The sequence below is a fragment of the Cyphellophora attinorum genome (genome assembly GCF_001299255.1).
Source record: "Cyphellophora attinorum strain CBS 131958 chromosome Unknown Contig3, whole genome shotgun sequence".
In the NCBI taxonomy this organism is placed as follows: domain Eukaryota; kingdom Fungi; phylum Ascomycota; class Eurotiomycetes; order Chaetothyriales; family Cyphellophoraceae; genus Cyphellophora; species Cyphellophora attinorum.
The window spans coordinates 1,086,429-1,106,889 of NW_017253231.1; the positions used below are offsets into that span (position 1 = coordinate 1,086,429).

Consider the following 20,461-nt stretch of genomic DNA (forward strand, 5'->3'; position numbering starts at 1 on the left):
ATGCTTCTTCCTATGTAGCTATCTACTCGACCTCATCATCCGATTCGTCGTCGCCGAAGACAGCCTTGAACAAATCCATGCCCGGCCGAGATCCTTCCAGAGCCTCGTTCCGATCAGGGTCGACTTTCTCAACACCGACTGTCGGCGTCACCGGTAGCTGAGAGAATCCTACCGGTTCAGTGACGCGGCCTGCCTGGTCAGCATCGCGCCGACTCTCTTGAGGCTGTTCAGGGACTTCAGAAGATGGTGGGGCCGAATAGGCCGCACCCATGCCCGCACCAGCGTCCATGGTAGTGGGCTCCGCTCGGGCACCAATGTCGGGCATCGCAACACCAAACCTCTTGCATAACAGGCGTGTAGGAAAGAAGCCAGTGGTACTCCTTGTCATGTGCCCGAACATACCCATCTTGGCGGCTGCCTCTTGCGGATCCTCGGGCTTCTGTCGTTTGTAGGAGAGCAAGTCCGACGTAGAGGCGTCGGCATCTGCTGTGCTTCCAGGCATGCTGGACCTAGCTGAAGTGAATCGACTCGCCATGAAACCGCTGACTGGCTTGAACACTTCTGCTGCCCTGGCAAACTCCTGTAGCTCTTGCAACCAATCTTCCTGGCTCACACCTACTGCACGAGGTGGGATCTCGTCACCTTGCTCAGTCGGCCGCATTCCAGCTCGGATTTCCAAGAAAGTCTTGTACCTTTCGCGTTTGTCCAGGTCCTCGGCGTACGGCATCCACCCTTCGCCACGCTCGGTGCTTTTTTTCAGAGCCAGCAGGGCCACTTCCTGATCCAACTTGGGGACGAGGTCTTGCAGAGACTCTTGAGCACTCGTTTTCGTGGCATAGCCGTCGGGCACCTCACCTAAGCCGGGAGGTAGATTCGATTTTCCGCTCGCAGCTGCAAGGCGGTCGCGAGCAGATGCAGACAAATAATCAAAGACGGATTTTCCGGGAAGGGCGGCCTCGCCGAGTGCCGATGCTCGACTTTTCGAGGTATGCTGTGATGCTCTCGCCACGTCTGAGGTGGACTTGTAGTCGTTGATCACCGTCGCGTCCTTTGCAGGAGTCAATGCAGATGTCCAGCCTGGAGGTACTGATGGTGGCTTGTACTTCTCGCTGTCCAGCGACAGGGTAGCCATTGCGTTGACTTCGTCGCCGAGCTCGAAACCGTCCATCGGCAGCGTCCCATCACGGCATTTCCGTAGGGTGCCTCCCAGTCCATTGAGCTTCTGAGATAGCAGGATGGGCTTTTTGTGAAGAGAAGGATTCGCCATGCTTTTCTTACTGGCCGACTTCTTCTTGGAAGGCTTGTCTGCGCCGATAGTTTTGTTGTAGGACATCTTAGGGCCCATAGCATAGGGGTCGTCATCATCTGATCCAGTGTCGTTGAGAACTCCGACGCCGAACCCACCTTTGCGTGGTATGGGCCCGCCGGGCTTTCGAGTCAACGACGGTGAAAAGAGCTCATCGCCGTCGTCCTCTAAGTCACCAGGCCCAAGAGGTACAGACCTTGGCTTCGTCCCTGTCTGAATAGGACCAAATTTGGTGGCTATGGGATCTCCACCATCGCTATAGCCCAAGCCTTTCAGATCATTCTTCACAGGGAAAGTCACTAGGGGAACATCTGTTGGCGCAAAGCTGTGGATCTTCCCTCTAGCTACCTGACCTTCGCCTAGGTCGGCTTCTCTTTTGACATGTGGTCCAATGCCTTGACCCTCTTTCCAGCCCATTCTTTTCAGCAGCTTTACCCCCACAGACTCCCCGGCTGGCCTGAAGATGTCCATAAGCGTTCGACGTTGAGAAGGATCGCTCATTGTGCCAAAGCCGGCGAAGTCATCGGTAGTCGACAGGGTCTGGGCTTCTTCCGCCTCACGCATGTCTTCCTCGTCCATAAAGTCTTCGACGCGCTGTTGGCGGAGTTGCTGGCCTCCATCTTTGTCCTTCTTCCGTGATGACACGAATGTCGATGGCGTCCAGCCTCCTTTGAGCCTACGGTGTTGAAGTATCTGTCGCAGTCATTTTAGTCTTCTCGTTCCACATACTTGACCTCGGGAACCCACCCGGCGCTGAACCCACCTGTGAAAGCGCCGTGAAGACGCTTTCTGCCTCGATCATCTGTTACCTCTTGCTTCCAGACGGGAACGAAAGATCCGTCATCTCGGACTTTATCGTCCAGAGGTGGAAGAGGGGTGCCATAAAAGACATACGGCGACTCGCGCGACTGCAAGTCTGCCTCGAAGTCTTTGCGCGAGCGCTTGTAGGCCATATCCGGCCAGATGGGCCTCCGCTCACAACGACTAGGCAGATGTTATGGCAGAGACGGACAGTTGACGGGAGACATTAGGCATACAAGTAAATTCAAGTCAGAGTCGTCTTGAAAGCAGCCTGGATTTAAGCGTCATGGTAGGCGGCCATGCTCCACCGGAGCCGTTGAACTATCTCGCTGCTTGCAGCCAAAGCGCAGCCCTCCCCATCCCTCCAAGGCTTGCTTGCTTCGAATGCGACTTCCCTATTGTAGCACGCTGCCGCCGGCCTCTACCGTTGCCCTGTCCTAGTTTGCCTTTGAGCGTGTCGGCGACTGCGAAGAATTGAGCGACTTATCCGATACATCTGATTATTGCGCACTGATCTATCACATAGCACCGTTGTGGTTTCACTTATTTTGTCATCAGCGGCCCCTGCGCGCGCAAGCTTGCTTGTGTCCACCACCCTTCCGTCAGATTACTGTGCTCTCCAGATGACAACTACATCTCGACACCCGCCAGCCATACGCCAGAGGCATTGGTCCTAGGCCTTGGGCACCTGCCAGTTGCTATCGTCGCACCAATTTCAGCCCGAAGCTGTCGCTTTAGCACTGGTCTCAGAGGGCATTCTCGCCAAACAACCGGTCTGCTTGACGGAGCCCGAGCCTTACAAACGAATCGCTGTCGCATTTGCTCTGCAACTGACCATAGCAAGTGCTAGTACGCCAGTGCAAGTCAGAGGCCGCCACAGTACAGACGCAGACATGGCAACGACAGCGTCGAGTCAGTCACCATCAGTGCCTCGTTCACAGTCCGGCTCTCGTAATCCACCTTCGGCCTACGCTACGAATACTCCTGCCCAAATCACCAGAGCCCATTCTACGAGCCAGCGAACGACCTCATCCTCCAGTCGGCATCATCGATCAGGCTCTCGAGCATATTCACAGGACATGCCCACCACGCCAAACTCCGTAGGCCTTGTCAATGTTGCTAGACGCGATTTTGAAGATCCAAACCTACCACGGCCACAGTCCTCGCGTCGCAGCTCTCGTGATGGACGCCGAAACGACGGTGCCGCCGATTCGCGTCACGGCCGAACCTCGAGCAGGCCGAATTCAAGACGAAACAGCCAGGACTTTAGCGCAGCCTCTGCCTCAGCCAACGGTACACCCGCCCTCGCACCCACTGCCTCGAACAATCCTCCTCCCTACGCTGGTCAGACTGCACCATACCAGAGCACCGGACGTCGACGAACGTCGATTACTTGCGCTTCTGGCACCTGGGGTTTGGGCAAGACAATCGGACAAGGTAGCATGGGTAAAGTGAAACTGGCCAAAAACCTGGAAAGTGGTGAGACCGCCGCCATCAAGATTGTGCCACGACAGACGCTCGACGAGCACGGCAATCCCAAAGATGAACGAGCTGATCGCTCCAAAGAAGTTCGCACTGCCAGAGAGGCTGCGCTGGTGTCTTTGCTTTACCACCCATATATCTGCAAGATGGTTGATGTGCAAAAGACCAACTACCATTGGTATATGCTGTTCGAGTACGTCAACGGTGGGCAGATGCTCGACTACATCATTGCACACGGCCGTCTGAAGGAGAAGCAGGCACGCAAATTCGGCCGGCAAATCGCCAGCGCCCTGGATTACTGTCATCGCAACAATGTTGTCCATCGTGATCTGAAGATCGAGAACATTCTCATCAGTAAGAACGGTGATATCAAGATCATCGATTTCGGTCTGAGCAATCTCTTCGCTCCGCGCTCACTGCTCAAGACGTTCTGTGGCAGTCTCTACTTCGCAGCACCCGAGCTGCTTCAGGCAAGACAGTACACAGGGCCGGAAGTCGATGTATGGAGTTTCGGCATCGTTCTCTACGTGCTAGTATGCGGCAAAGTGCCATTCGATGATCAGAGCATGCCTCAATTGCATGCAAAGATCAAACGCGGTGTCGTTGACTATCCACAGTGGCTAACAGCTGGTACGTAACTCCATGTCCTTCCTCTGGTACAACAACTAATATTTGGCAGAATGCAGAAGCATAATATCACGCATGCTCGTCGTTGATCCCAAGGATCGGGCTACCCTCCATGAGATACTCAACCATCCTTGGATGACCAAAGGCTTCAACACTGCGCCCGAAAATTTCTTACCACAGAGAGAGCCGTTGCAGCTTCCTCTTGACCCTCTGGTAGTAGAAAAGATGCAAGGCTTCGACTTCGGCTCCACTGCCTACATTACTGAACAGCTGACCAACATTCTGTCTTCCGACGAATATCAGACTGCTGTGCGGCGGTACTATCGAGACGAGCCGACCAACGCGCCCTCGGGTGGCGAGAAAAAGCGAGGGATGTTCGACTTTTATCGTCGGCGCAATTCAATAAGCCGAGAAGGTCTGACCACACCGTCTACCGAAGCCATCCGTGGTTACGATCCCATCAATGCATACAGTCCACTGATCTCTATCTACTATTTGGCACGAGAGAAGCTGGAACAAGAGAAGCGAGACCCCAACCCTGGTGCTCTGGGAACATCATCCACGGCGCCGGAGGCAGCGAACGGTGCAGCACCGCTGACGTCGCCCGAAGCGGTCTACACGAACACATACTCTCCAGAGATCCCGGGAGAACGCGTCACAGGTGGGCGATCCCGACCGAGGGCTCGCACAAATGGAGAAGACGATCAGCCATCTTCCAAGGCCGCAGAACAGCTTCCGTCTAGACCACAGCAATCTCCCGCGATCAACACTCCCACCACTGGCGATCAGCCAGTAAAGAAGGAAGGCACTGCACTCGGTCTGTTGAGGCGCTTTAGCACACGCCGTGTTCGCGATCGCGACACTGATCGACCTACACCTCCAACTCTCAACATTCAGCCACCGCCAGACAGTGCAACAGCGCCTCGGAAGTCGTTCTCTGTTCGTCGTTCTCGGCGTCGCGAAGGTTCTCCAGCTACCGGGACGCATCATGCCGGCGGCAGTCAGCCTCAGCACGAAGGTCTTCTGAGTGCAGGCACCAACAAAGCCCGGAACTTCCTCGGCCGGTCCACGAGCGTTAATTCTGCGGACTACCGGCCGAGGCGACTGCTGCAACGGATGACAAACGACGACTCTCCTCTACTCAACCCAGAGCCCCCACAGACCAGCGGATCTGATCACTCTAGTCACAGTGCCCAGAAGACAGGCAAGAGTGTCCAGCTGACTGACCCGCCTGAGAGCAGCAATCTCGGCGACCCGCCAAAGCCTACTGCGGCTCGGACTAAGTCTCTGGGTCACGCAAGACAAGAGAGTATCCAAGCTCGCCGGAAGAGATGGGAAGACAGCCGAAGAGACCGCCACGAAAATGTGCCTGAGGAAACGGACGCAGAGCTGCGAGACGAGGCCGATGGTCTTGACACTCCTGCCTTGCCTGAAACACCGGGTACTGCGGTCACCAAGCCGGCTGGTCTCAAGGGCTTGTTCTCAACATCGACAACCAGCAGCAAAGCACCCGAATTCATACGTCAAGATCTAATCCGTGTGCTGAAGCAACTGGGTGTGGAGCATACGCCGATTCGTGGAGGCTTTTCTTGCCGACATGCGCCCAGCATCAACCTCGACGATGTTCGTGATGTTGAAGAGGAGAAGAGCGGGCGCGTACAAGGTGCCAGTGGCCATCAACGCCGTATCTCCTTTGGCGGTGCATTCCGTGGTAAAGACCGCGAAGACCTTCGGGACGAAAAGGGTCTTCGACGTGGCGCATCTCGCAGACGCCATCCCGACCAGAGTTTTGTGACGAACTCGGAAGGCTCGGAGGAATATCTGCACACAAGACGAGAAGATGGTGGGCGAGATGCTGGTGCCACTACTACACGTGTCCAAGACGATACCGGTGAGCGGCTAGTGCTGAAGTTTGAGATCGCTATCGTCAAGATCCCATTGCTTTCGTTACATGGCATTCAGTTCAAGAAGGTCCAAGGCGGGATGAATCAGTATCGGTCGATGACTGGCACAATTTTGAATTCATTGAGGTTGTAATCGGATGGTGGAGGTGTGAGAGTGGTGTGGTTGGGCATGAGGTTGTAATAATGGGCAAGGACCATGCCGTAGTAGGCTCCCACGACGATGATGCTATTCATCTAATCGCCGCTCAGGTCATCCATAGGAAACCTTTTGCAAGCAAGTAAGGGCATACGTCGTAAAGCCACCAATGCCCTGAACAGCTAGTTAGGTAACTATGCCGGGACATTTTGTTGTACATCCGGAGCCAAGACTCTCGATGATCGACGTCTAGACTAAATTCGGACGTGCCTTCCCTCGATGGCACTGCAGTGCCAGACGCTCACTGTTCCAACGACCTCGTTGCTTCCTAAACCTCATCATTGTCATCTTCCATACGACTCCAGCGTTGGCAGATCTGTTTGCTGCTTCGTTGGGATCACAGAAGGTGTTTTGGTTCTTTTGTTGACTTGGATTTCCAGCCTGTCGCGGCACGGCCCTGAGCATCTACTAGTCGTTTGCTCCTTCTCCAGCCTGCGAATTACCCTCATTTCTCGATTCTTTTGCGAAAGATCTCGTTTTCGGCAGACAATCACCTCGAGTGGCTCAGAATAGTTTCTTGAGGTCCTGAGGAGTTGCCTGTATGCAATTCTGGCCGCCACCGATCGGCCCAGTGCGCTTTTGAGTTCGCTGTGTGACCTTGTTCACGCCTCTTCTCGCCTACAATGTCAACCTCTGCTGGTCTGGTACCAAGCGGAGCGACTGCATCACAATCACCGGCGACTCCAGGCGGACAAAACAATACTGCGAGATCAGGCATGAGGTCCAACACCGCAGCCAAAAATGGTGATTCCACCAAGCGACAGAGTTCGAACGACCCCAGCAACAGGTATGCTCTCCCAGTAGGCCACAACTTATCATTGTTCCGGAAGACCTCCTTACCCCCCGCTTGGGTCTTTCGCCTCAGAACATTGCTGACCATGAATAACGTAGGCGTACTCCCACACAGAAGGCCTGGACAGGAGGCTCGAATCCTTTGACTGGTCGTCCATCCTCTAATCAGACCAACGGTGTCGCTCATGCTCCGAGATCGAGCCCGGGTCCCAGGACCCCAACCCAGAAAGACGGCGGACTGAGTGACAGGCATGCTCACGATCGGACACTATATCTCCTAGGAGGAGCTGTCGTATGGCATCTCCATCGACCGAGTGGTCCAAAGCTAAATAATACAGGGTTGCTCTGTCCTCCTGACTCTGAAATCAGGCGAGCGTTTTGATGGCCTCTTCGCTGGCTCGAGCCTGCAAGGCGCTGTGACGAAGATCACACTCAAAATGACAAAGAAGCTACCTCAAACCTCCCAAGGCACTGTTGCCAATCATGAAGCGGCCTTCACTGGCTCGAGTCCTGACTACGCAATGACTTTCGAGATGAGAGACATGGCAGACCTACAAATTCGATCCTTCACTGCGCCTCAGGCTGCCAAAGCGGCCAATGGTACTTCGCCCGCTCGGACTTGTGACGGTTTGCTAACACATATAGGTACGTCGTCGAAGTTTCAGACAGATACCGACATCTCTGGTAATCAGCTTCGGGGTGAGCGTACGCTCCAGAAGTGGGTGCCTGATGCCAGCGACGACGCCGACTTCTCGTTGGAGTCAGGCAAAACAGGAGAATGGGACCAATTCAAAGCAAATCAGCAGCTCTTCGGAACCCAGAGTTCTTACGACGAAAGCTATTACACGACCAACCTCGACAGGTCGTCAGACTCTTACCGCCAGCGAGAAGCGCGTGCCAACAGGATTGCGCGAGAAATCGAATCTTCACAATCCAACCTGCAGCACGTTCGGGAAGAACGTGGCCAGGTCTCTCAGGCTGAGACTGAAGATGAGGAGGCAAAATACAGCGGTGTTCAGCGCGATACCAGCACCAAGGGTTTCCCACCACTGCCCAAAGGAGGTCTAGACAAGTATACTCCTCCTGCAAGGCGCGCCCCAACCGCGGCACCTACCGTGCCAGGTGCACCATACGACACCGCCATCCTCTCTGCGCAGCTACAACGCCCAGACAGCAAGCCAGCGACCCAAGTACAGCCCAGACAGCCCTCCCCACTTGGCCAAAGTCATGTGTCGCCAGCTGCCACATCGACGGACGGTCCTGCCGGCGCGGCTAAGCCTGGGTCCGGCAAGGAATCTCAGCAGACCACTGCGGACGGTGCTGACGCTATCATGCCTCGCCTCCTCACAGATTATCATACTTTCGCAGAGATCGAGAAACAGAAAGTTCTCGACAAGAAGCGGGCTCAAGCCCTTGAGGAGAAGAAAGCGAAGCTCAATGAATTGATGCAATTTTCGAAGGGCTTTAAGCTCAAAACGATCGTTCCACAGGATTTGGTTGGCATTCTCGCAAAAGATCCAGCCAAACAGGAAGCCATTGTGCAAAAGTCTAAAGAAGATGTCAACAGCCCGACAGCGACTCCTCAAGCAGCTCCCGTTAAAGAGCTGCCCACCATTCGTAAGGCCGACATTGCACAGATCCCACCTTTCCAGGGCGGACGCGGTCGTGGTTTGCCCCCATCTGCGAGCATGCGGCTACCACAGCAGAACGCTATGCCGATTCGTGGTGCCAATGGCCAGCGCCCTGGAAAGGTTGATAGACCACAGGTCGTGCCTGCTCCAATTCCTTTAGTCGATTCTCGTGGACCGCCAGGGGGGCCCTCGGGTGCCGCAAGCCCGGCTCAGTCCACTATGCAGACTCCGTTGTCTGCCACATCGGCTGCCAGATTTAATTTCAATGCTCCCGAATTCAAGCCTACCGCACCAGCATTCAACCCTGCTGGATCGAACGCACCGTCGAGCCCTTCGTCGATCGCTAAGGGCTCGACATTGTCACGTGCAGCTAGTCCTTCGGCATTCTTTGGAGCTCGCAAGCCCAAGCCAGAAGGCGAACGGCCGACGGTGTTGGCAAATTTCCAGACCATCAAGAAATTGCAGCAAGATTATGCCGAAGCACTTGCCAAGAGCAAGACACAGAAACCTGGCGAGGGTCCTCCGGTGAAAGATTACTCTTCAATTGGCGGCATAGTGCCTGCTTACCTTTCGCAACCAAGGTGGCCGGTCACCCTCGACAACGAGGAGAAAACATATCTCTCGGCCTTCGAACGCCCTACCACGATCTCGCCTGGAGTTAGTAGGACTAGCTCTGCGCAGGCTGTACCTTATCACCAGCAGGCTCCTCCCGTTCCGGGTGGGCCTGCCATGCCCGGACTACATCATATGCCTCCAAGCTACGGTCACACCTACGATGAACAGCGCATGCACATGATGCAGCCTCAGGGTCAACCATATGCTTCTCCGAGCTTTCAATCACGACAGCCGTCATCATATGCGTCACCGATGAATCCCTCTGCTCAATTAGCATACGGTCAGCAGCCCTACTATGGTGGACAGGTCCCAATGCAGATGCGCCAGTATCCTGGCGCGCCGCACGGACAGGGAAGTGCACCTATGATGATGCAACAACATTCGAGCGGTCCATACATGAACATGCCCCAACAATTCGGTGGACAAATGCAACCGATGTACTCCCCAAGCCCCGGCCATGCTTATCCTCAGCAGAACGGCTACGGAAGTCCAGGGAGAGCTCCAATGATGGCACAACAAAATTCGCAGCAAGGCTATGGACAACCGATGATGTACTCTGCATCTGCGCAGGGAGGTCCTATGTACGGCCAGCAAGGGCAGATGAACATGTACCGTGGTTACAACCAGCCACAGTACGGCAGCAGTCCACAGCAGCCATATCCGCAGCAGCGTGCGGGTAGCTACGGACAGGTGCCGCATCACAAAATGATGCACATGCAACATGGAAATGTTGGTCAAGATGAGGGCAAATGAATGCCAAAGTACGACATCCTGCAGAGATGATCAATACCGAGCATTCGTCACAGCATTTGTACGGGTCCAACACCAGCAGCACCATGTTCGCAATGTCGCGCAGAGGCTTTTGTGTTCCAGCAGGAAGTCATAAGAGGGTGACTTGGACGCTCGCCACATATCTGCTACAGCGACGCGTCGATGAACTGATGCAAATGCATCTCCTCCGGCAAGTCCTGTGCTTGAGAGATGTTCGTGACCAGAAATATGGCGAGCTGTTAGCGGCAACCCCGCGCGCTTGAAACACAAGCACCTGCGTGCTGAGTAGTATTTCAGAGACGCCACGCGGGCTCAAAGCAGATCTGACGACGGGAAACTGCAGTCCCGCGCCTCATGAGGACAATGAGGTGAAGAGGACGTGGGCTTGCAGTCGGTCTATTCCATGCACAGCCATTCCAGGTGCGTGTGGGAGGACAACATCGAGTCAGAAGCGACGTATAGGAGATAGCAGAGTTTTGACCAAGGATGAAGTGCAGAGCGAGCGAAGAGAGCAGTCGAGCAATACATTTATGTATCTTGGGCAGAACGGGTGTAGGAGAATTATCTGGCGGATCACCGACGCGATTGGTGGTTGTTGACGCGCCTGGAGGCCCAGTAGGATGAGAGAACGGATCACATTCCTCAGAGCTCTCCCCATGGCGCTTACCTGTTCCTATCTTCGTGTCGTCGACCTACATCGTCATCTACTTGCTACGCTATGCGACATATCAATCTCTATGCGCTCTCGTTCAAGAGCAATCGACCAGAATGCAGTGACTAGCAGGTAGGTATAGTTTGAAGACTTCCCAAACAAGGAAGGCGCGGCCGGACGCGACGTTCCTTCCCGAAGCTGCAATGACAACGCATCAGTCTTCTTCCTCAGCTCTTACCGTGTCCACCGCCTCTCTCACCGCTGCAGGAACCTCTGACGTGGCTGCCTTTCATTCACTCATTCTAGCAACGCTCGTCCCACCGATTGACCATTATCCGGCCGCACTCGCTTCCCACTTGGCCTGTCTGGTCCATACACTCTCTTCAAACCTCCGAAACTTTCGCCTTACACCTCACCTAGAGCTGCTAGAGCTCCTAGAGCTACCCATAGCAGAATCGGACACTAAGTACGGCTCCAGTCTCCACGGCCCATCTGCCAGCCACTCGTATCTGCTCCAGGCGCTGCTGTTCCTTGCCGCCGTGGCCTAGCAGTGCCCGAGCGCGCTTCACAGCCGTACAACTACACCCGGACCTGCTCTGCTCGTCAATTGACCAGGACGCCACGTGCCCTCTTATGGATGCGGCACGATGCGAATAGCGAAATTCTGTGGATCTACATCAGCCTCACTTCCTCCCACTGCCACAAGCACCTCTTGGGCATTAGGCCCCATTCGCGTAGATCTGCTATAGATCGCAGAGAGGCTGGGCGAATCCGCTGCTTCGGTATTTTGGGTGCCCAATTGGAGTGTAGGTACTTCCAAGTCGTCGTGATCTCACACACAGAGCTGACGGTGCCAACAGAGCAGGTCTCTCGGCCACTGCTTCGGCCAGCATTCCCTTTCGCTACGTGTGTTGTATAATACTGTCGTGTCTTTGCGCCGTCCGATTCCGGAGATCTGTCGTTTGCGCCTACATTCGTTACTCGTCCGCGCGCATTTCTGCTGCACACCGCCAAAATTCGAGCACATATACATCGATCACGTATACCTTGTACCAATACTGTATCACTATCTCCCAGGCTCTCGACCAAGAGCTCGACGTATAAAAGCGACCAAATAATACACGATCCGCAAGGAGAACGGAGAGGCGCATGCAGAAGACCACTGCGGAAGAGATAGAGAGAGGGTCAGTTCAAGATTTTCACATCCAAATTCTGCTCGGCTGCGCTCTCTGCGTGCTCCCGGAGCAAGTCAAGGCCACGGGCCTCGCAGAATCCTGTGCCAAAACGTTCATCTACCTGCATCGGTAGCAGAGGGAGGACGACCACCGTATACAAGATCGTGTTAGACTGGAATCGCGAACATGGCCGTGACAGAGCTAACTAGCGTGGAACGACAGTGGAAATTGAGGAGAAGGTTGCCACTATACAGTGGCTCATGGCATCGAGCGAAGTTGATCGCAAGTTTCTGGGTGTATGTGCTACGGTTCAGCAGATTTGGAGCTCGGCTGACATCGACAAGCACTTCGCCAAATCTACCATCAACCATCATGGTTATCTGTCCAGGTACGGATGTTCAGACCCGATGCAGCTCTCACTGACATGTATTCAGCTTTCTTTTCCGAATACTTGGTTTGTCGGTCGTACTCAGCGAGGATCTTTTGGTCAGCCCTACTTGGTACCTGTGGTGAGAATCCACTGACCGCAACAGCAAGCTAGGAGAGTCAAGCGGCTCGACCCGATCCGCGATCCACAACACCGGCGCCTCGTCCATCACATCCTATGGCTCGCCCGAGAGGGACTGGTCATGATGGAACAATATGTTCAGCCTATGTGAGGAATCCGAATGCGTTCTGGGGGACCATGCTAAATGTGGCAGGGTCGGTAAACGTCTACCGGCAGAGCTGCAAGTGCTGGTGCTTAAGCTGAAGGGTAAGGCCGATACGATTAATTTACAACCTTGTGCTGACGTTCCATAGCCAGTCTGTACCACATATTCGTGTTGGTGAGTGAAGCGCAGCGGTCTGATGTTGCGGCGACCCCTGGTCGTGCTGGCTTGGCAAGACTCATCGTGCTAACGAAGCTAATATTAGTTTCATAACGAGCCAGCAGTCAAGTAAGTGACTCCAGCAAGCGTAACAGTTGCCCGTCATCGACTGACCTACCTTGCAGCGATCGGATCAACTCTCATCCATCACAGTCGTCCTTGTTCCCATTACCACTATCGCCCAAGTCACGCTCTTCAAATTCGCCGACCTCGCCGCCAACAGCACGGCAGCGCTCCCCGGCCATTTCGCTCGGAAGAACACCACCTGGTCTGTCGTATCCTCCGAACAACTCCAATAACCCATACAGCTACGCGAATTTGCCATCCTCAGCATCTGCAACATATCTTTTACCATTGACCGACTATCGGCCAGCAGCCACAACGGCGTTCAAGGAAGCCGACATACTTGCCGAGCGGCTGCTGCCAGGCAGTCATCCAGTGAGGCTAAGTGTGAAGGTGGAGTATGTAGCTTATATGTATGATTGTGTCAAGGATCGGGAAGCGAGTCGGAAGTTGGCGAGGAGGGCTGTGAGGGAGGTGTATGAGGAGACTGCCGGGTAAGATCTGCTCTCAAGCGCATGCAGTCGTGCCAAGCTCACTCTTTTCTCTCATTTGGACCATGAACTGACCTGTTGTGACGCAGAATGGACGACGAGTCGTTTGAAGATGCAGCAGAACTCGTCGGCATCCTTGGCCGTATGATGAAAAGAGGACTAGGTAGCACAGACAGTGGTGGCAGCGGAGCTAGTGCGACGAGTCGGCCTGGTGGCGGTGGTGGCGGCTCGGTACAGCAGCATTCAGCAGCCACAGCTGTGGCTCCGGCCTCGGCTGCACCGGTGGCGTCGGATTCGAGGACGAGAGGCAATAGTACTGGTGGTAGTAGAAGTGGGGGCGTGGGAGGTGGTGGAGGAGGCACCGTGACTGCTAGTCGCAATAGCAGTAGTAGAAGCGCAGCAGCAGCGCAATCAGCTCAGCAAGATTCGCGGCAAGCATCACAACAGGGACATCGGCGTGCGAGAAGCAGTCAGAGCCAGAGTCAGAGTCAAAGTCGGGCACAGCAGCCACCACAGACACAGCTGACATCACAAAGTTCTGCTAGTCGAGGCAGCAATAATGGGAGGTCACGGAAGGGGACCAGTGACGGCGCAGGAGGAAGCAGTTCGAGAGGATACGTTGCAACTACTCAGCCACGACTTGGGTATGAGGCGAGCAGTATTGGTACCGTTGAGTATTAGGTACAGAGTGGCCAGGGCAATCTTGAAGTTTTTGAGCGTTCGAGCAATATTATCACTACGGATTGACCGCTTCCTCAATGCTACCGCTCAAACCGAGCGTTCCTGCAAGATCATGCGCCTGTTAGTGCGTAGGCATAGCTCTGTCAGAATGGGATAGGGTGGTCACAGTCGATGTGCACCTTCGATAGACTGGGAATATAAGTGCTTCGAAAGCCGCGTCCATTGGTCCTGAAGCGCGATTTTAATATCGATATCGATGCCCGCGGCGGCAAGTCAATCTTGGCCCAGGCGAGCGATCTGCTAGAGATAGAACAAACATCTCTCCACATGTATGCCGCTTTTTTTGCCGGCCAGGGCTGATCAAGGTGCCATAAGAAGCCATGGACTAGAGAACGCACGGCCGAGTTTTTGGAATTTAGTCAACCGGCGACAAGCGCAGCTCTATGTCGTCCGGTCTGAGGTAGAGCCAATCAAGTCAACCGGGTTTCAAGAGGGTCTGCTGTCACCCGGCGTGCTGTGATGCCTAGCCTTACTACCTACCTAAGTATGTTCTTCCATTTCTTGAGGCGACTACTTTACTCGACTGTGACTTTGAATCGCGGTCGAAAGAGATGAGATGTGATGGCAAGCCCTTTCTGGTCGGTCGGTCGACCTTGCTGGAGCTGCATTCCCGGATATTTCTACATGGTAATACGAGCTGCATCAAGAGGGTCTATTCACTTTTGAGGTTGGGTGTGAAGGCACGGGGTCGGACGTCACCAAGAAGGGGAACGTGTGTCATGGACGCTGGAACACTGTGGGAGAAGATATGTTTTGTGGTATTCGCTTTTTTGTCGCACCGATGAGCATGGCGACGCGGACAACTGCTAGCTCAGCTCACTCCATCCAGGACGCTCTTTAATATGGCTTGTGACCCCTGGATCCGTGAAAGTCTACCGAGTCACTCTGGGGACTTCTGACCAGCAAGTGACGAGTCGTAGTACAGCCAGAGGCTGCCCCTTTCGTGATCCGCGCTGCATCGCAGTAGACACTCTCGTTGGTACAGTTGATGGTTACCCAGGGCTGAGAAGCAGAAGACGGTTTGCTCGATAGCCCGCCCTTGTCCGCTCCTTTTTTCATGACGCATTGCGGTTGCTCGACTTGAGTTGCTCGACAAATGCTCGACGGCCCAATCGGACGACCTTTGGACCATTGAGGAGGCATCAACAGTGCATCGGTGTGAAGACGATGTTGTCTTTAAGCCTGAATATGGGGTGGCGATGAGAGCTGGCTCAGTAGTCCCATGCGCGGCTGATGGCTTCTTATGCTTATGGTCAATCCTCTGACTTATGCGCAGACCAGGTGCCCATGAGCTGACGATATTTAGTCTTTGTCTCTTGGAGCTGTCTCGTGGTCGGATTGCACAGTCGAGGTGAGGTTCGGGTGTAGACATCAAGATGTGTGGGATTGTTGGCGCCGAAGTCCCAGTCAGACAGACGAGCGAACAGCCGAACGAGGTCAACCTCGGAGCTGTCAACACCGCCGCCAGCCTTGGAAAGGACCTCAGCTAGCTCTGGCATGCGGCTCTCATACCGTGGCCGTAGAGAATAGCGCTCCAGGGTGGCCTTGTCGACGTATGCTCTATCTTTGTCTTCTTCCAGAAGGGTGACTTGCTCTTGGGGACGACCGTGAGGCTTGTTCTTATCTGCCTTGAGCTGCCAATTCACACTCGCCAGGTCTCGCATCATCCATACAGGCATATCGGGATTGCCTACTTCAACGACCATAGAAAACCAGGTTGGGATGTCTCGTCCACACAGCTCGTCAATAGCAGCGCTAGATGCGTTGTAATAGTCCGAGCAGCAGTGTGGACTATTGACCACCAGGTGACCCAAAGGCATGACCTTGGAGGGAGCCTGACCTCGATCTCCGGGCCCATCGTAGACAACTTTACGCCATGCTCTGGACAGCCAGTTGTCTGTGTCTGTTGGATCGGGAGGGTCATGGAAGAATAGACGCAATGATGGATGGAGCTCTGACCATTGATAGCTGTGACCGCTGATGGAGAATCTGCTGAAAACGCTCTCGATGCTTGGTGATGTATGTTTGATTGTGGAGGAGTTCTGATTGCAGCTACCAGGAGGATGTTTCTTGGTCTGGACTGGGTCAAAGAGGGGTGACCTAGGATCATGCTTGACAGATGCCATTGCTGTTGGATATCAGTCAAAGAAAGACCTCTGGGATGAATTGACTTACCACGTGCCTGAAGTGCTCTACCGGTACCAACGGCCAGGCATCGCGGTCGGAAACACGATTTGACTCGATGCATGCTGCTGATAGACCTGATGGTATCAATTGATAACAGTCGATGGGCGTTGAGAGGATAGACACGTTGATGATGGGAGAAAAGAAGAGTGTTGGAAATCGTCAAACAAGGAATCAAGAAGAAGATATAGACACCGCCGGACACTTCACGGGCAACTGCATAATCGCCTCTGACCGTAGTGCCTGATTGCCGGGTAGACGAGGCAACAAACACTACACGGGCTCACTAGGTAAGTTGACAAGTTCAACGATGCCAGCTCTCTGCCCGACCTGCTCACATCAAGTGACTGCTGGCAGAGAGGGCACAACATCGTGAGGCCGACTGCAGCGGTACAGTTAGTCTGCGTGTTTCGACTACCGGCACGCACTCGGGCGATAAATGAGAAATGTATTGGGATGCCAAAGATCTCTGAACGGCCGTGGACATGGATGGTCCGTCTTGGAGGTGTGGTGTTCCGACGAGCGTTTCTCTTCAAGCTTGTTGTCATCCGGTCTCCCGACTATGCAGTAGCCTCTCGTCATCCGGTCTGCGTTAAAACTATTGTGTCAGCCGGTCTATACAAAACTCAATGTCAACCGGCTTGTGTTGACACCTCCGTCGCTGCTCCCATTGAAGCGACTGAGCGATCGCATCTGCATCCTCTTCAAAGCTCCACCGTGCTAGGACAAGTAAGTACTTACCTGAATGTTGTTCATCATTCATGCCCAAAACCCCGTTCCCTGGTAGCTGCGGGTCACATTTAAGACACGGAATGGTAGGTGGAGATGAGGTTTTGTGGTATTTTGCTAAATCTTTCGCGTCGATCAACATTGTGAAGCGACGAGTATCGTGATGGGACTTTCAAGCTCTGCGCGAGATTGATGAGGGGCATGTCTGCCTGTCTGTGTTCTGTGGCTCCACGATCATTTGAAGCAGTCAAATGGGGGTCCTGCCGGCAATAGTGTTCTCCTGAAGAGTGTGTGTACATGCCGTCTTCCTAATACCAGCTCCGCACTCGGACCACCTCAGACGCCCCATTCGAACCCTCCCTCTGGATCAGTCGTCCTCCACCAAGACCGAGGTCCAGGCAACCTCAGATTTATGCGCCCACGGCCCCTACGCTCGACTCGCTGACGTTGAAACGTAGCAGCAGCTTCTCGCAGCTGCGTCGTCGTAGGATAGGACAGTCGGGGCTGGGTGTTAGTGTAGCAATTAATACTTGTGGGAACACGGCCGTCCGCCCAGTCAGACATGCGAGGAAACAGTCGGATCAGGTCCACTTGTGAGCCGTCAACGTTGCCAGCCTTGAGAAGTTGAGCGAAATCCGGCATGCGATTGTGGTATTCGGGGCGATGGGAGTAGTTCTGGAGGGTTGTCTTGTCGATGTAAGATGCATCTTTGTCGTCGGGCAGAAGTGTGACTTCCTCTTTGCGGCAGAGACCATCCAGATCGATACCAGTCGCCTTTGACTGCCAGTTCACACACTCTAGATCTCGCACAAGCCATAGAGGTTTGTCGACATGACCTAGGTCAACGACCACAGTGAACCAGGTTGGAACGCAATTTCGACGATGAATCTCATGAGCCTCATAACTATAGCAATTCTTGCAATCGTCGCAATTGTCGCAATTGTCGCATTCGTCGCGATTTTCGCAATCAACCCAGCCATCGTAAAGTACCTCATCCGAGAAGACAGGTGGAGCCGTGACAAGCAAGTGACCCAATGGAAGGACGATGGAAGGAGCCTGATGTCGATCTCCAGATCCTTTGTAGACAACGTGACCAAATCGCTTACAGTGATTGTGTTCAGTGGGACTTGGGTAGCCGGGCTGTAGAGCTGCGCTGAAGCTCTCTCCCTGTAAACCAGCGTCCCAATGATATTTGTCCGTGTTTATGGACAATCTCTCGAAGACACTCTTGATGGTTGGTGAATTATGCTTGACAATGCAGGAGTCGTCATAGTATCCACGAGGGGGTCCTACGGGACCCGACGTGCAAAATCTGTACTCCGCCTGGGAAGGGGGGACGATTGAATCGGAATGTGAAAGTGTGAAGCATTCTGACCGTAGCAGCGGGATACAGAACAAGTGTTCGTTGGACAGAGGCCGCCCGAGTGTGCCATAATGAAAGAAACTGCCGTCATGAGTGGCTGTCCAGATGTCTTGTCGAGTCATCTCCATCAGCTCGGCCGCCTTGATAAGGTCAGATGGACCACAAGCGTATAGACGTGCGCAAAGACTAGCGAATACGAAGTTGCTGTCTCTCTGAAGAGGTGAAGTCGGAGTATGGAGTGGGTAATTGAGGTGAGATCGAGTCGCTGTTGGACATCAGTGGAAGGAATCAATGTGTGAGGATTTTGACTTACCATACTGTGCAGGGAGCACGAGGCCATCCGTGGCAAAAGCGCGCCGCAGACAACACAATCTCAATTGATTCATGCTCTTGACGGATGCCTTGGTAAGACGAGTCGATAGTCTGTAGGCGTGCACTTAATGGATGAAGAATAACACTCTGGGCTTGGGATGCTAAAAGCTCTCAGAATCGTCGAGGATCAAAGCTGTCGCTCTGACATTACACGTCGGGGTCCCTTGAGATGCGCAAGTCGTTTTAAAAACTAGCTAGTCAGAATGCTGGACTTGTCACCTCACCGGGTGAAATCGTGTAGTCTTCGTGGTTGCCCTGTCTACCCGAAAAAATAGGCAACACGGGCACAAACGGCTGAAGCTCCATGTTGGTGACTATATCAGTCGCTTGTGCGTGCGCGTCCATAGCAAGAATGATCATCATGTCCTCTATAACTTCGATTGAGTCGCTTCCTGGTAATGGACACTCATGTGAAGGGAGCCCTGAGGAAGCACAAGATCGCGAGGCGATTGTGCGATTACTGGAGACACATGGATCGAAGACATTGTTCCGAACCTCTTTCAGGTGCTGCTACATGATGCGAGAGATTGTGCAGAGGACGCGGGTTCTCCTCAAACGATGTCTTTATTGATGCTGGAGATGTTCGCAGGACGGTGAGGTTCCTGGAAGGCTACAGCGATATGAGCTTGGCTTCTGTCATCCGGTCTCAGCTAGTGCTACTGGTCATCCGGCTTGGGATGGTTACCTGGGTTCCTGCTTGTCTCGAAGCAACTGCCCGGTCGATCGCAATTTCTTCTATAGATCGCAGAGGAGTATTGGCAGCTTCCCCCAAGTGACTCTCTCGATACGTGCTATCGAACGGGTCAGCACCTCCCTTTGAAGCATTGGCTCCTTCTAACTGGCTTGCCATCCTCCACGCCTTCCCTCTCCCCAATGATGTTCCTACTAACGCGACTCCACATCATCCTCCTAACGCTATGTTCGACGTATGCATGCTCGCCCCTCTAAGAAGCGTCCATCCGCATCTAAGTCTTCTTCCCACCAGGAGGCAGATCCCTATCCTGAACCGCGTACACCGCCGCCAAGTCTGCTGGAGGGCATACTCGCGCTGGACTTTGATCCAGTCCTCATCGTTTTCTTGAGAAGCGGATGGGACGATGGTGGTGTCGAAGATTGTATCGCTGCTGAGCAAAGAGGTGAGTGGGTGGTGCTTGACCTTAGGCTTCAGGATGCCGCGTTTGGTATGCTGGGCGAGGTGCCGCTTAGCTTTCATGCTGGTGTCATCGTCGTTGTCGTTGTCGGAGTCTTTATCAGAGGTATTGGTGCTTTTGCTTCGATCGTAGTCTGGCCAGTGGCCGTGCTGACTTTGTGGCGAGTCTTTGTTGTCGTGGTCTACTTCTTCCTCGCCTGGTTCAGATCCAGTATCATCAGCGGCGACAGCCACCGTGATCCTAGCCGGGCTGGAGCCATCGCTGTCATCACCGTTGTTGAGGTCGTGCTTGACCACAATGTCCAGCGTGTCTGCACCTGCTTGTGTCAGTCCCGGCAGGATGGTAGCTGGCTCTCCATCAATGGTGACTGGGGCGGCGTGAAGCAGTAGCCGTGGCGAACGCTTCTCCGGCTCATGGGGCGCTTCGACCAGTCCATCTTCCGCCTTTGGGACAAGTTGTGGGAAGGCTAGTGCTCTTGAGCTTGTTGAAAGAAGCAGAAGTGCTGTTAAGACCAAGCTGAGCGGCCGACAGGCGGCGACCATCGTT

General features: G+C 54.0%; 6 protein-coding genes across 6 annotated transcripts; 3 read left to right on the forward strand and 3 right to left on the reverse strand.

Annotated features, from left to right (window-relative positions):
• Window positions 1–22: 22 nt before the first annotated feature.
• Window positions 23–2,259, reverse strand: AB675_8684 (G patch domain-containing protein 1; the record flags this gene model as incomplete). The annotated part of the gene is made up of 2 exons (XM_018149151.1): window positions 23–1,982; window positions 2,036–2,259. The coding sequence occupies 2 exons, from the start codon at window positions 2,257–2,259 to the stop codon at window positions 23–25; spliced, it is 2,184 nt and encodes a 727-aa protein (XP_018004541.1).
• A 741-nt stretch (window positions 2,260–3,000) lies between these two features.
• Window positions 3,001–6,253, forward strand: AB675_8685 (Protein kinase kin1; the record flags this gene model as incomplete). The annotated part of the gene is made up of 2 exons (XM_018149152.1): window positions 3,001–4,219; window positions 4,269–6,253. 2 exons carry the CDS (start codon window positions 3,001–3,003, stop codon window positions 6,251–6,253), a joined length of 3,204 nt encoding a protein of 1,067 aa, XP_018004457.1.
• Window positions 6,254–6,939: 686 nt separating this feature from the next.
• Window positions 6,940–10,107, forward strand: AB675_8686 (PAB1-binding protein 1; the record flags this gene model as incomplete). Its single annotated transcript, XM_018149153.1, has 4 exons — window positions 6,940–7,103; window positions 7,208–7,400; window positions 7,447–7,708; window positions 7,754–10,107. 4 exons carry the CDS (start codon window positions 6,940–6,942, stop codon window positions 10,105–10,107), a joined length of 2,973 nt encoding a protein of 990 aa, XP_018004361.1.
• A 2,105-nt stretch (window positions 10,108–12,212) lies between these two features.
• Window positions 12,213–14,056, forward strand: AB675_8687 (uncharacterized protein; the record flags this gene model as incomplete). Its single annotated transcript, XM_018149154.1, has 8 exons — window positions 12,213–12,340; window positions 12,387–12,438; window positions 12,486–12,607; window positions 12,654–12,706; window positions 12,754–12,779; window positions 12,868–12,890; window positions 12,947–13,378; window positions 13,465–14,056. The coding sequence occupies 8 exons, from the start codon at window positions 12,213–12,215 to the stop codon at window positions 14,054–14,056; spliced, it is 1,428 nt and encodes a 475-aa protein (XP_018004470.1).
• A 1,313-nt stretch (window positions 14,057–15,369) lies between these two features.
• On the reverse strand, window positions 15,370–16,242 carry AB675_8688 (uncharacterized protein; the record flags this gene model as incomplete). Its single annotated transcript, XM_018149155.1, has 1 exon — window positions 15,370–16,242. One exon carries the CDS (start codon window positions 16,240–16,242, stop codon window positions 15,370–15,372), a length of 873 nt encoding a protein of 290 aa, XP_018004169.1.
• A 1,123-nt stretch (window positions 16,243–17,365) lies between these two features.
• AB675_8689 (uncharacterized protein) lies at window positions 17,366–20,457 on the reverse strand (the record flags this gene model as incomplete). The annotated part of the gene is made up of 2 exons (XM_018149156.1): window positions 17,366–18,657; window positions 19,779–20,457. The coding sequence occupies 2 exons, from the start codon at window positions 20,455–20,457 to the stop codon at window positions 17,366–17,368; spliced, it is 1,971 nt and encodes a 656-aa protein (XP_018004677.1).
• Between the last annotated feature and the right edge of the window lie 4 nt (window positions 20,458–20,461).